Below are 15,975 nucleotides of genomic sequence, written 5' to 3'. Positions count from 1 at the left end.
ACGTATTCAATCATAGATTGAGAATAGTAACTACACCTTGAATACGTTCAATCATAGTAAATTAAAAATAGATACTTGTTTAATTTTTGATCTGTGAAATTAGTATATTTTGCACGAAAATTTGTTATCGTTTTGTGTTCGTTATATTTGTTCTTGTTTGTTTTATATGAAAACAATTTTTTAAAATGTCTGAGTAAGTACTAAATTTAATTAGATGTTTATTTAAATACATTAATTAATAAAGCTTGCCGCCGTTAATTTTATTTATCTTAATTATATTTTTCAAATTTCATTGAACATAGAGGTTTGATTTTTTTAATATTATATTAAAATAAATTTCAATACTTTTCAGTACCTTGTATTAAATTAAAATTTACATTACAATGCAGTAGGTATCTAATTAAGCAGTTATTGGAATTTCTGTCATAATTAGTGAACAAGTTTGTTTTAGTACGAATTGATAGGAAATTCATACAGTTAATGTTAATAATAAATAAAAAAACTTAATAATAATTTTGTACTAAATGGTGCTACAATGAAAGTTAAAAAGGAGTTTAATAATTAATGGTTTAATATGTCATATAAGTTATTTCAAAATTTTCTTGAAAAATGTACAATGCTACATACAAGGTTAGCCCAAGGTGAATTAAAAATGTACATCACCGCTCAAAAGGTATTGTCACTTGCATTTTGTTTAAGTTACAAATTATAAAGTTTAAAGAAGTCATACATTTATTTATTTATACTTTATTGTACACACTGAAAGTACATAAAAATATGACAGCAGTAAGTAAATGTATAAAAGCAAGCTTAATTCTAAAAGAATTCTTTTCCAGCAAACCCAAATTGGAAAGTACTCCTAAAGTCATCAATGTCAGTTGGTAAAGTGGTGTACAATATTGTAATTTCAAACAAAAGAGAACTAGACTTAAGTATTTGATTTTGTTGTTTGTAGAAACAGTAAGATAAAATAATAAATAATTTATTGTTATTTGCTTTAGGTCATAAATTAAAATAGTGTTATTGTTGGAATTTCTTTATAGTTAACCTTTGAAGTCACAGTTTTGTTTTGATTTATTTATTGAGAAATAAACATAACTTACCTATAGAATAAATACTACAAATTTTATGACAATAGTTATCTGATGCCGTTTGACCAGAAAACACACTCTACATAGCTCAGTATTTAATATTTTTTGAAGAAAATGAGTAAAAATAAGGATTATTTCCAAGAGTATAATAATTGGCCTTCATGAATCCTGTAAAAGTAATTGTGTGATTTCAAGACTGCAGAAGATACCTAGGTAAACTGTTGCCTATGATGTTAAGAAACTTGTGACTAAAGAAATAATTTGCAACAAACATTGTTCAGGCAGACTGAGAGCCACAACTTCTAGTGAAGATTTGATTGTAGTTATCAAAAACAAACAAAGCAGAATTTAATTTAGATCATGATAAACCATTAAATGCATCACAGTGAAAAGACTCTGTGACACAGGACTTAGAGGATACATAGTGGTTTTGAAACCACATCTTAAAACTATTGACAATAAAAAATGAGAATTGGCCTGGAAAAAATAAGAATTGTACAACAGTAGAAAAGGTCCACTGGATAGACGAATAAACAAATTTATATTTTTGAGAAGAGAAAAGGATGAGCTTTCATTCCACAGCAGTGCATAATATTATAATTATTGAAAGACAGGTTTTTTTCCAGGCATTAAAATTGTTATATATATTATGAGGTAAAGCAGCCGACATCCAAAGCATATTTATATTACAAAAACATGCTGTTGGAGCAATTTGTTCTATGGGAAGTCATGAATCATTAAGAAAAAAATTTAAAGAAGCAAATATTCTCAACGTAATGTTACAGTACATATACGCAAACATTTTGTATATACGCATGAATTTTCAACAGTTTCTTAAAAATGAATAATCTCAAAAATCTTGACACTAAATACAAATTCAAACTTACTGTTCAGAAATATCGTTTAGAAAATTATAATATGAATAGATATGAGATTGAGCATTAAATATTATACTGAAGGATATTTTGAATCTAATTTTTATTAAGTTTATCACTGTTATTAAAAAAAGAAAAAAACTTATTGGAGAAGGCTAAATATTACACACTAAACAATTATTTGAATGGTAAATGTGCATGGTGTTAGTCGATCATGTACAGGGCTTTAAACGATCATGTAATTTTAGATATACTACATTTAAATAAATACACATAATGTAACAGAGATTTAAAACCGTAAATGTTCAGTAGATTAAAAAAATACGATTTTAAAGTGCTTGTAAACAAGTCTATGTAAATAAAAATGATTTGACGTTGACATGGCCCTCCCTTAAATACAGCTAACTTAAATATGTGCAGCAATTTAACACATTACCTTATCTTTCTTTATCTTACATTTTGTTTGCTGGTTGGATTTCTGCATAGTAAAAAACGTATTTGTTTTATGTAATATTTCTAAAAAATATATAATTAACAGTTATTTAGTATCTATAGTACAAATAAGCTCTGCTTAGTTTGGATTTAAATAATACTATGTTATATCTTTAACAATATTTATCTATTTTAATAATTTTATGAGTAATTTATTTTCAGATACACTATATAATATATATCCGTCATGCCTGTCTCCCATTTTGTTAGACAAAAATAATGGAATACATTAGAAGTATACAATAGTTGCAACTTCTGACTAATAATTTAATATTTGTTATTACCTTACCTAATATGTTTGTTTTAGCCTAAAAGCTGACATTGCCCTCATTGGCTTGGCTGTCATGGGTCAGAATATTATCCTTAATATGAATGACCATAATTTTGTGGTATGTGCATATAACAGAACTGTTGCTAAGGTAATTATTTTTTTACAAATTATTTTAATTAGCCTTATAATGGAATTGTTCTACATAAATTTTTCTTTATATATTAATATAAACTACAAAGATTTTAAAAATAGTATTTGTTTTTCTATCTTCACACTAACTCCCTTATGAATTTTATTTATAAAATCAAGTGCAAGACATTTGTTTCTCATTAATCAATGTATGTATTTTAAGGTTGAACAATTTCTTAATAATGAAGCAAAAGGAACCAAGATCATTGGTGCTAATTCTCTAGAAGATATGGTTAATAAGTTAAAGAAACCAAGAAAAATTATGTTATTAGTTAAAGGTGAGATAATTCTTTTAAAGGAACATGTCATAATATAATGTATTTAAATGGAATGAGTTCATAATTCATATTCGACTGTCTGGCCAGCTTCTGTAATGGGTCTGTCTAGGTAATAATTTATGTAACTTGGGTAATTTAAACTTAATCAGTGATACAATTATACTAGTTTTATAAAAAAATATTAAGAAACTATAGTTTATTTTTTTTATTGCCATGAGTATATTTTGTATTATTTACATAATAGAATAGAATTTTGATCAGAAATATGTTTTATTTTTATTTCATATTTCTGATCAAGCTCAAAATTTTAAAATTTTTGCATGTTCTTAAATAATTTGTTAGAGATGTGAACTAAATAGCAAATAGTGAAACTGCATAAACCTGGTATTAGACTTTATTAAGAATAAGAATAAGAATATCTTTATTTACTTTATATACTAATATTAGTACATTAAGTAGCAATAGTCATTTTAATGTATTAAATAGCCCTGTATGATTACACAAAAATCATTCTGGATAGAGAAAAATTAGAATAAATAAGAAAGAATTCTTTATTATTTTATTATAACATTAAATGTCTAATTAATTTTAATATTTATTTTTTTGTAATAATGTAAAATTATTTGTAATAATATATGTCTATTATTTCTATTTTCTATTGTTGTCTATAGCGGGATTTGCGGTTGATGAGTTTGTGAAAAATCTAATACCTCTTTTGGACAAAGGAGATATCATCATTGACGGTGGAAATTCACAGTATTTAGACACACAGCGATGGTGCAAAGAGTTAGCACCCACCGGTATCTACTACATTGGAATGGGAGTATGTTCAGTTTGATTAATAATAATAATTTTATATGCACTATTGCCTTAATTTATATTTAATAATTAATGTAATGGTCAGTAAACAATATTTACTATAAAAAAAAAAATTAAAAAAGCATCAAACAGTTCTAACATTAAAAAAGTTGTGAAATCTCGTGTAAAACCAAGTTATTAATTTAGTTAGGGTCTATGGAAAACCATATTAATATTATTTCCATAATAATGATATCTTTATTTCTATATTAATTATAATGACTTGGCAATAACACTATAAAAATGTTCTACTAATAAAATACTTTATTCTTTAGTACGCTACATTTACTTAGTAATCGAGATAGTAGATTTTGTATAAATTCTGGGAGTCGCTTCGAAAAAAGAATGGTACGGCTATGCTCGCTTGGCGAGGGCTAATTAACAAGTTTCTTTTTACTTTACTATTACAGTGTAAATAGTCTTCATATAGTAGTTTATCTCTCATAGACATCTGTTGTCATGCCACTTTCATAGCGAGTGTTGCAACATTTATTTTCAATTGACTTCAAAACGAAGAGATTATTAATTTGAATATTCCTGTTTTAACTAAACTTAGCTAATTTGTATTTTATTTCCTTTTATTGAAGTTGGTTAAAAATAAATGTGACAACCACTTGATAAAGCTTGGCCAAATTTGCATAAAATTACCCCAAATTTACTCCAAAATTAAAAATATCGCCATCCCCATTGTTTTTATTAAAATCCAGTAATGTCATAATTATTTAGATAAGCAATCCCAGATTAATCAAATACGATACCCAGAGTAAAATAGAAATACGCAATTCAGACGATGCAATATAAAAAAAAAAAATTCAACGACCAAAAATGTCTAAAATAGTTTCAACCAACGATTTTACAATTCAAACGTGCTTTAAACTTTGACAGGTACCGAACCAATGTATGGTACTTCGGTAATTTCCTGCCTCCATTTTCACACAAAAGTTCTATGTGCATTCCTTTGTGAAACTACTGTATGAAAAGTAGTACTTTTTACATTGATTTCATCCTTTAAAAATTTATGATGTTTGATATTACTTTTATTTTTGTTCATTTTAAATCTTATGATCTGATACTGCTTAGTAGTTTGTATTGACACAAATTCATTATTTATTTAATTAAACTTTAAAAAAAGCAACAGCTGAGTTTCTTGCCCATTCTTGGCTGAAATCAGGAAATGATTAAATTTACTTGAATAAAAATATTTCTTTGTTGTGTTACTCATAATTTAAAATGATATTGTAGATATGCTTTAAATTTCAAATTTTTCTTATATGGTTGTTTGGTGCTTGCTTTATTAATGAGAACATAATATATACTATATTTATTAAATAAAACATGATCAAATACAAATTGATTTTTGTCCTATGCCAATTTCGCTTATAAAGATTTATAATTAACCAGGTTAGTGGCGGAGAAGAAGGCGCGCGTTACGGTCCGTCATTGATGCCTGGGGGTCATCCTGCCGCGTGGCCACATGTCAAGCCAATATTCCAGGTATGTTGCTTAATTATATAAAATCACAGTTTATGCAACACACCCTGGAAACTTCATACAAAAACGCGACGATCCGTGATTATCACAACTATAGGAATAAGTAGCGACCGGACATGTGATAATGTGTGTGTATGTAATTGGGTTTCGCGCGCTAAAAAGCACATGCTTTCATATATTGTGGTATGAGCATTGAATGTGACCTAAAAAGCTGCGCAGCGTTCAGTGTAAAACAATTAGTCGAATCTTAGAAAAATAACAAAGGTGTGAAGTACACCAATTGTTAACACACTATTTATTATGATATCAATATATAATTAAATATATTGTATGCATACGAGGTCTGTCCGGAAAGTTCGTATAAAAGTGTTCTGGAATGCGAGAAAGAGGAGTGGGGAGGCCAGGTAAGCGCAGGACCCCTTCCTTATGTCCCTAACAATGCTTCAGTTCTGGTCTGACCGCCGTGCGGTGCGAACTGGCTTGTCACGCCATCTGTGAAGTTACCTCTTAACGAAACCCCGTCGGCATGGAGCCCGCTTCCGTTGAAGAGCAGCGCGTCGTAATCAAGTTTCTCTCGAAACTCGGCAAGAATGGCCGTGAAATTTTTGCCGATCTCAGAACAGTTTATGGGGATGATGCTGTGAAGGAACCAACCGTCCACAAGTAGCTAAAAAGATTCAGAGAGGGCCGAGAAAGCGTTCAAGATGACCCACGTTCAGGACGTCCTTCCACTTCACATTCCGACGAAAACGTGGAAAGAATTCGAACTTGTGTTAATGGGGACCGTCGTTTAACGGTCAGACAGGTGGCTGAAGAGCTTAATTTGGGCAAAACCGTGGTCCACGAAATTCTAAGAAACGAACTTCAAATGAAAAAAATTTGCGCCAAGATCGTTCCGTGAGTTTTTGAGTAAAAATTCCATTACGGTGACCGAACACCCCCCCTATTCGCCGGATTTGGCCCCGTGTGACTTCTTCTTGTTCCCAAAAACCAAATTGGTACTTCGGGGGCGGCATTTGGGGGACATAAATGAGATAAAAAAAGCTACGACGGGGCAGCTGAGAAACCTACAACCAGAGGACTTTCAAGGAGCCTTCTCACAGTGGAAACGGCGTTGGCACAAGTGCATTATGTCACAGGGGGAGTACTTTGAAGGGGATAAAATTGATTTACCTGAATAATTGTAAAATAAAATTTTTAAAAAACTTTTATACGTACTTTCCGGACAAACCTCGTATTTAGTCACAATATGCGTACAGATCTAAGTATAAACATTTTTATTAATCTATTGCAACAGTAAAATAAGTTGATATGATATAATAACCGGTCATCATGATCAAGATGATATAATAAATAACTACCGGTATTTCACTTACTCCTATTAGATCACTGTTACTGTTCACCAGTATGATTTTTTTTTTTATTAAGAAGGGCTTTAAATACCGGGTAATATTTTAATTCTTAGTAATAGCAACGTCTAAGTGGTGTCATGGATGTCAAGGTATATTCTGAGAAACACGTAGCACCTTTGTTGTCTTTATACCACGTGTTTATACGACATAATAATTATTTTTAATGAGGTGGGCTAAATAGTTTTTTATTTTGTTAATCATCTAAATGATCGCTTCCATAAAAATAATAAACCCTCCTAGATAAGGTAGTCTATAAATAGATTATCTAGGAGGGTACTGGGCTCACATATAAAAGAACAAGACATCTCATTTTATCTCATGGTCTTGTTAGCGATAACAATTCTCTGAATATATTCGTTTTTACTTTGACTAGGGGAAAGGTTAGTGTGATGCAGTTGAGTCGACATGAAATTATAAATTTTAAATAACTCTGGAATTTCTGTTGATATTAAAACTTAGCTGAGACTAGCTAGATATCCTCTCCATACCTCGTAAATATTTTATCTTCTATCCTTTTCTGACATCAGGGACTATTGAAGCGTAGACTAGAGACATCCAATAGATTTTGGGTATGTGAGAAGGTGAGGTCAATTCGCAATGAACGGCAGAGATTGTCCGTATTGTACTTACTTAGTACTATTACACTTACTGTAGTAGTTGTTTATAAATTCTAAATAACAATATCATGTATCATATATATTTATATAAAATTATTTTATAATGCACTGCTTAGTTTGAAATGTCATTACCAACGAGAAAAACTAGCACGAAAATCGATTATTATTTGGATAAAGTACTATAGAATATATTTTTTTAATTTCTAATCATATAATATTGCAATAATGATTTTACTCAGGCAATATGCGCAAAAGCTAATGGCGAGCCATGTTGCGACTGGGTCGGAGAAGACGGTGCTGGCCACTTCGTCAAAATGGTACACAACGGTATTGAATATGGAGACATGCAGCTCATCTGTGAAGCATATAATTTAATGAAAGATGTCATAGGTATTCTATTTTTATGTGTTATTAATTTTTGATAACTTTTAACACCATACCAATGGATTCCAACAAAAGGAATGTCGAGGAGATAGACAATACCATAAGGTTGTGGTTATGGTCCATGTCATGGCAAACATCTAGGGTCATCTCAGCTTGTGAACGCTTTAGGCGTTACTCGCACTTTGTTGAATGTTGTGACATGAAGATCTTTTGTCACAATATTAGCGAGTCCCCGCAGCGAATCTTAAATTGTGTTATTTACACTGATTATATAGAAATTGAAATAGACAAACTTAAAAAAATACAGTCAAATTGAGAATCTCCTCCTTATCAAACTTGCTTAAACATATAGATGGTTTTTTACTTGTAGTTAATTTACATGAATACATTGACAGACTCCTTAATAACAAAGATTAAAATATGACTTTCTTTTTGTACCTACTCGTTTATGATAATTTTACTGATATAGTAGTCATATCTTGCATTACATTAATTAGGTCTTGAGTTCGATTCTCAAGCGGACACAAAATTATGAAAATAATATAGCTAGGAATATGATTATGGCTACTTTTTCATAATAGGTAGGTTTCTATACAATATCTAAGCTTGTGATTTAGTTAATTGGCGCTTTATAATTAAATTTTATAAAGTAATTGATATATTATTGTGTTATTTTACAATTATTTATACATTTTTGGTACAGGTATTGACCAGGACGAAATGTCTCAGGTGTTTGAAGAGTGGAATAAAGGCGATTTGGACTCGTTTCTTATCGAAATTACCAGAGATATCCTAAAATTTAAAGACACCGATGGTAAGCTATAGCTGTCTACTCTTTCTAAGATTTGCTTTTATAGTCTATTTTCATTTCCACTTAATTAAGGAAATGACAAATGAAGTTGATATTTGTTTTTACGTGTTTTATCGATTGGAAACATGTTATTCTAGCGTATATTTTATACCGTAACGTGATGTGTATAAATACGATAGATAGGATAGGGTAAAGGGATATTATGAGAAATAAATGGATAAAAGGTCCATATTTGTTTAAATCATTCCAATAATTTCATATTATAATATTTAAATCCATATGTTATATTTGTAGGGATCCAGATAACTAGAATTGAGACAAACTGTCGTATATATGTATATATATATATATATATATATATATATATATATATATATATATATATATATATATATATATATATATATATATATATATATATATATATATTGTATAATTAGTTTCCTTTTAAGTTACCTGAAAATAATTGAACCAGTCGCATTTTTGCATTTATTATGGAATTCTCATTAATAATTTTAATTAAAATCCAATTAGTGTGTTTTTATAATGTTGTTTTATATTATTATAACGAACTAATAAATGAGTTCGTTATTAAACGCATACACACGCAATATTAACAGTATAATTAGATTAATATTTAAATACCATACAAATGCATCATTCATTAATATTTTATCCCAATTAAACAAATATTAGTATTTAAACATCATAAGGCAAAAAATAAAAACCTGCTAGCCTAAAAGTAAGCATAGTTCTTTTATGAATTAAAATGACTTTGTAAAAAGAAAGTCCACCGCTGATCGAAGGGATTTGCTAAAAAAGAAGAGTGTTTCCTATATTTCTAAAAATTAAATATATCATCACTTCTGTAATATAGAATAATACTATAAAGCACAAATGTATAAAGAAAGATATTTTATCTTTTTGATAAAATTAGTTCAACTTGTGCTCAATAAGGAAATAATACAAGCGTTTTATAAATGAAATTTTTGGATATTGTGAGTTTTGAAATAACTGTTATTTTCAGTTATACACTTGTTAGGTACAAAGCATTTAGCATGCCAAAAAATAAAGTTGTTTTAGGTATTGATTTATATAATTTTGCAATAACGTCATTATAAAGTTTAATGTTTTTGTAGCACGATAGTGATTAATTGTTTTTTATTTAATTAAAAAATGACAGACTTATGATACTTATTGGGAAAATTCGTATGGAGGTGTCTCGTTCGCACTTCAAAGACCATAAAATACTCTATCTTAAACTATCATATCTTAATCAATTTTTTACCTAGAATATTGAAAGAAATATCAAAATATGCAAAATTACTTCAACTATAATCTCTTCTTGAAATATTTTTAATTCGTTCAGTAGCTTTTGAATAATTTGCGTAAACTGATTTTTATTTTTCATGTTTAAACTCCTAAAATTCTCTTTATCCTCACATACCGAGGTGGACTTTATAAAGTATATATGCCAAGTAAGTAGCATAGTATGCCAAGTCTGCAGCAATTTCTTCTGTTTTCACTTAATTTTTCCAATGATAGTGGAGATAATATTAGTTTCACATAGACGCCTGTGATCTCCGAGATTTTTGTCTAATATTAGGGTAATATTTAAAGTATTGCGCAGAGTTCCTTAGTTGTTATTTATTTGTGACATTCTCGGGTTGAATAGCAGTTGTGATATTATATTCTTACTATTGCTTTGTTGCTACTCAGAAGAAGCTTTTCTACATGTTATATTTTTTAAATAGTAACACCTGGTTCACATGTAAATATTATTTAAATGTTGTTTGTATTTATAACGCAGGCAAATACCTATTGCCAAAGATCCGTGACACGGCCGGTCAGAAGGGCACTGGAAAGTGGACAGGCATTGCCGCGCTCGAGTACGGCGTGCCAGTCACGCTTATTGGCGAGGCCGTTTTTGCCCGCTGCCTTTCGGCTCTCAAAGGTAAAGGCAAATTATAATTTTTTAGCTGTATGCTAAGAATTTAAACAATTCTTTGGATTTTATTTAATAAAATGAGTATGACACCAACACAGTAAATCTAGTACGTTTCCAGATCATATGCAACATGGGGTCTTTCAAAGCTAGAGTGAGTGGGTGACATCAGATGAGATTTTGGTCCATGAACACGCTCTAATTTAATATATGAAAAATACTTTCATTTAAAAATAATCAGAACTCTCATTAAGTAGATTTAATTCACAATTGACCGGTTTTTTTAATGACAGTTAAAATCACATTATATGGTTATTAATACCAAAATATATAATGGGTATTATATCATTACGTAACTGGTGACAATGAGTTTTACGTATAAAGCGAGCAAATGCATCATGCTACAAATGTGAACAAAATTACAAAAAGAACTAACATTAATAACTTAAGAATGATTTAATGTATAATATTAGTCCATTTAAGTAAAGACAATCTAAATAATAACTATGATAGGTACAATTTTTTTTTTATTATTATTACAGATTATGTGGTCATGATATAAATATAAATACAGCTATTACTCATATATTGCACAATAAATTTATAATGATCTAATCATATTATCTTATTTCTATTCCCACAATTATAAAGTTTTGAATGTATCTGTAATTTTAATAATATATAACCTATTACATCAATTTGTCCCGATAGACGAGCGTGTAAATGCAAGCAAAGTGTTGCCGGGTTCGTCGCTAAAGTTCACAGGCAATAAAACAGAGTTCCTGGATCACCTTCGCAAAGCTCTCTATGCAAGCAAGCTGATATCCTACGCTCAAGGTTTTATGTTACTGCGTGAAGCTGCAAAGGTATGAAAATCTTGTTTAATAATTTAATCTCATAACTATATATATATGAAATTAAACTGAATGTAAAACTAAAAATATACACATAATATGAAATATGTTAGAACAGAAATTTTGTGAATCCATATTTAAAATTTTCTAAAAATGGTGAAGTAAACGATGATTTGTTGCTAATGTTGTATTTAATAAAAAAAAACGGAGTGTAAACTAAACTATCGCTTCTTTAAGTACTTCGTAGTGACGTTACATTTATGATATTGTAAATATTTTGTTTCTATTTTATTTTTATAATAATTATCACGCAGGCGAATAAGTGGAACCTCAATTACGGCAGCATTGCATTGATGTGGCGAGGCGGTTGTATCATTCGCAGCGTATTCCTTGGCAACATCAAGGTGAGTGGCAATCACATGTTGACCGCTGGCTATGACGGCTCCCTGACCTTAACCATAGATAAAATAATGTTTTAGCAGTGGTACAATTGTGATAACACAGTGCCCACTTGAATAAAGATGAAATGCGCGTGTTATCACCGATCATGAATGAGGTTTTATTTAATCACGAATTCTATAAATGGTATTCAATGTAAACACGAGGAGTTTGCGTGTATTACTCAGAAGCTTAATCCCGATTTCGTTTCTTTGTCCCTACACAAAATTTATGTAAAAATAAGTTTAGATTATTATTAGAAACAGAATTATTCTTCGGTATTTTACAAAACATTTTTGTATTTTATTTAACGCGTTACTTTGAATGGCGAACAAGCTGACGGCCGATCTAATGGAGAATTGTATCCGTCACCTACAGACATGAATAGCGCTATGAGTTATGAGTTATATATATATATATATATATATATATATATATATATTACATAATAATCCTAATATCAAGGTAACTAGGTAGTTTGATAGTGACAGTTTTTATTTAAAGTATTTGTATCATCCATTTGTCTGCCTATATATGTAAATAGAAATAAATAAAGGATAGACCATAATCTATTTTTATAGATGATACATTACATTATATATAATTTATTGATATTTCACAAATATGACTATTATTAGTTTAGTAGGTACATTGACGTGTGTTTAGATCGAATAGTGAAAGTTTATCATTGCATATGACCTTGTTAGCTTGTGTTTATTTGATGTAGTTTTAGATAGGTTTACGTCGTCTTATTAAATAAATCTAAACTTGTTTATTCTATGAATTATAGAGAGGACTATTGATATATTATTAATAAGTATAAAGCACCTTATAATGGATTCTTATTTTTATGGTACTCCTTTTTAATACATACAGACATATTAGTCACTGCTATTTAATCATTAACATAACAAAGGAAATAGTATAATACTGTAATTAGTATATTTTTCCAAAGGACAATAATGTATATTTTTAGAAATGTATGAATATAATGGAAATGGTATTTGTTTATACAAAGTGTTTATCTATTATTAGGACGCGTTCACAAAGAATCCTCAGCTGACAAACTTATTATTGGACCCTTACTTCTGTGAGCGTATCAGCGCATCACAGAACTCGCTGCGGCAGGTGGTGGCACAAGCGGCGCTAGTCGGCGTGCCCACGCCTGCTTTCTCCTCGGCCCTCGCATTTTACGATGGCTACCGTTCAGATGCGCTGCCCGCGAATCTCTTACAGGTATTCGTCTTTATAAGCGAGTAGCGATCCGTAGGAGGAAAGGGATTGTTTGTGTGATCAAAAAGTCCCATTACTAGCAATGTACTAGATCATGTCACGATCATACACACGGTTTCTCTTAAAAACCATCGTGGTCAATTATTGTTGAATTCATCAGGATGAGCTAACTGACTTGCTTTCAGTCTCACCTATCATCACTCACTGGTGCACCGCCAGCATATAACAATAGTGCAGGCGATGTTACCATTCCAATATCATCATTAAAAAAGACTAGCGTTCCGCCCCGGCTTCGCGTGTGTAGATAGAAAAATAGCTTGGCTTTAATAGACAGATTTTTTATATTCTGGATAACAATATTCTATACTTTGATTATATATTGATTTTCGTAGAAATCTAAATTTTTTTAAATGATAAATATGCCTATGTTATTCGCTAATAATTAACTTTCTATAAATAAAAGATTTTTAATATTGGTTGAGTATTTTTTAGATAATACTATTAGATAATACACCTATCCCCCGATTTACACGGTACTTGTTTTACACGTTTTCGCTTTTACACGGTTTTCCAAATAAGTTTTTTTTTTATCGCACTCTACTAAATGCTACTGTGTTTGAACACGTGCGCTGTGTACACATCTCACAGGGAATCCCGAGCTTATGTGCTGACTTGCTGCACATGCACACTGTGTCTGTATTTCTTCGCATAAAATTAAAGTTTTATCTACGGAAAATTGTATTTGAGTGAAAGTTTCACAGTGTCAGAAAGATTAAATTTTTCATATTCGTAAATTACAAGTGAGTGCATAATTATGATTTTTATAAATTAACATAAATTAAAAAAAATATAGGCTTATAATGTCGATAGAAGTTAAAATAAAAGTTATTTCTTTAGAAACTAAAATCGAAATTTTGGATCGCTTACGAAAGGGAGATAGAGTAGTAGATGTGGCAAAATCATATAACATGAACGAAGCTACAATAAGAACTATTAGAACAAATGAAAATTTTTATTTTTATTTCTGTGTACACGTAAAAATATTGAAAAAAATCACAACTGTTAAATAGCAAAATTATGCATTTTCTGCAAGCTTTTCGATTTACACGGTTTTGACTTGAAAATTTTTAATTTTCGATTTACACGTTTTTCTCAGGAACGTATCTACCGTGTAAATCGGGGGATAGGTGTACTCATTGTACTTTTACATATTCGAATCAATATTAGGATTACAAACACTTAAAAATAAAAATTGTGTAATAATAAACCGACTTCTATTACAATCGACAAACTGGCATAGAATGGGCCAATCCTTCCTTTTTTATAGGTGTCGTAAGAGGCCACCAAAGGAATTTAATAGTTGAGCAATGGGCAATAGTCCCTTTTAAAATCACTAAAGCCTAACTGTGGTTCCCAACCCGCCTGCCAAGCGTGGCAACTATTAGCACAATCCCCCAAAGGGGATGCCTGTGTCCAACAGTGGGCAGACGGTTCTGATGATGACACTTTAAAACTTTTTTTTTATTATTATTACAGGCACAAAGAGATTATTTTGGCGCTCACACTTACGAGTTAGTGACTAAACCCGGCGAGTTCGTGCACACCAATTGGACTGGCCACGGGGGCAATGTGTCCGCCTCCACCTACAATAACTAGCTAGTAAGCTAGTGCACACTATACGAAAGTCATTGAAATATTGTTCACTATTTACTATATAAAAATATAAGAAATAAACTCATCTAGCGCGGACATTGTTTAATGCGTTCTATAAATAATTTTATTCAGGCCAACGAAAAATAATCACTTAAACTGCACACTTAAGCTGTTTAAATAATGTCTTCCAACTTGGTATTATTATTAACTATAAGAGTAAACCATATTTGGACAAAAAGCAGCCTGTTGCGATTTTAAAAACAAAGTGACCTATATATATAGTTCTTAAGTATCTTAAGTTTTTTAATAATATTTTTTTGACTGTTTAAGACAATCATTCTTTCAAGTATTTAATCCTATAATTAATTTTATTTAATTACTATTAGTATTTTACATATTGTTAATAACTCTAAATTTTTATTAACAAGTCTACAGCTATGATTGTGATTTGTGAATGTAATCAATTATTTGCTTTCTCAATGATTATGGAAGATCACAATTTATTCCAATTTACATTCCTGTTGTAATGACGATTGGTGTGTCAAATATAAATCACCCGTTTTAGTGACAAATGTTAATGTATGGATCAACTTTATTATGTATAAAATTATGGCGCAGCCACTGCTTGTCGCATGTTGTGAAAATGATGGTGCTCTGCGGTATATTAATAAATATAAGCAATAAATATATTTTATATATAAATTCCTTTTATTAAAGTTTATATAGCCCTATTATTTAAATCAAGTATATTTTTAATTAGTAAATGGATACAAAACCTACTAGCAGAAATAAACAGTATTTTAATATCATCATTACCGGTTTAACCTACGTGTAATTACATCAAGAAAACTCGACAAATGATTAACGAGTTCTAAAATGGTCCCGAAACTAGTCCAGCTTTCTTAATCTAATTATATGTAAATTAAACCGGAACTAAATTAAAGATAAAAATTAGAACCTCATATTTCGTTTTTGAGATGTTTCTTTGGATATAATATTTAGTTATATAGTTGGAAAAATTCTAACAGTTTCACCCAGTATATACTACATATATATATTACTTATACGTTTCAATCTTGCATT

The 15,975-nt window shown here is 30.0% G+C and overlaps 1 protein-coding gene across 2 annotated transcripts; it reads left to right on the top strand.

The window, feature by feature from the left end:
* On the top strand, nucleotides 1-15,594 carry LOC113516568 (6-phosphogluconate dehydrogenase, decarboxylating). Of its 2 annotated transcripts, none has more exons than XM_026900998.3 (12): nucleotides 1-193; nucleotides 2,766-2,877; nucleotides 3,082-3,196; nucleotides 3,868-4,019; nucleotides 5,456-5,548; nucleotides 7,814-7,964; nucleotides 8,662-8,772; nucleotides 10,580-10,723; nucleotides 11,426-11,580; nucleotides 11,883-11,972; nucleotides 13,042-13,242; nucleotides 14,776-15,594. In XM_026900998.3, the coding sequence occupies exons 1-12, from the start codon at nucleotides 186-188 to the stop codon at nucleotides 14,893-14,895; spliced, it is 1,452 nt and encodes a 483-aa protein (XP_026756799.1). In that variant the 5' UTR covers nucleotides 1-185; the 3' UTR covers nucleotides 14,896-15,594. The 2 variants fall into 2 exon arrangements, with proteins under 2 accessions (XP_026756799.1, XP_052752501.1); XM_052896541.1 differs by lacking the exon at nucleotides 1-193 and adding an exon at nucleotides 768-786.
* Nucleotides 15,595-15,975: the final 381 nt, after the last annotated feature.

The sequence above is a fragment of the Galleria mellonella genome, unplaced genomic scaffold (genome assembly GCF_026898425.1).
Source record: "Galleria mellonella isolate WM207_F2 unplaced genomic scaffold, CSIRO_AGI_GalMel_v1 utg33, whole genome shotgun sequence".
NCBI classification, from domain to species: Eukaryota; Metazoa; Arthropoda; class Insecta; order Lepidoptera; family Pyralidae; genus Galleria; species Galleria mellonella.
Note: the sequence above shows the minus strand (reverse complement) of the source record. Positions and strands in the feature narration are given on the sequence as shown.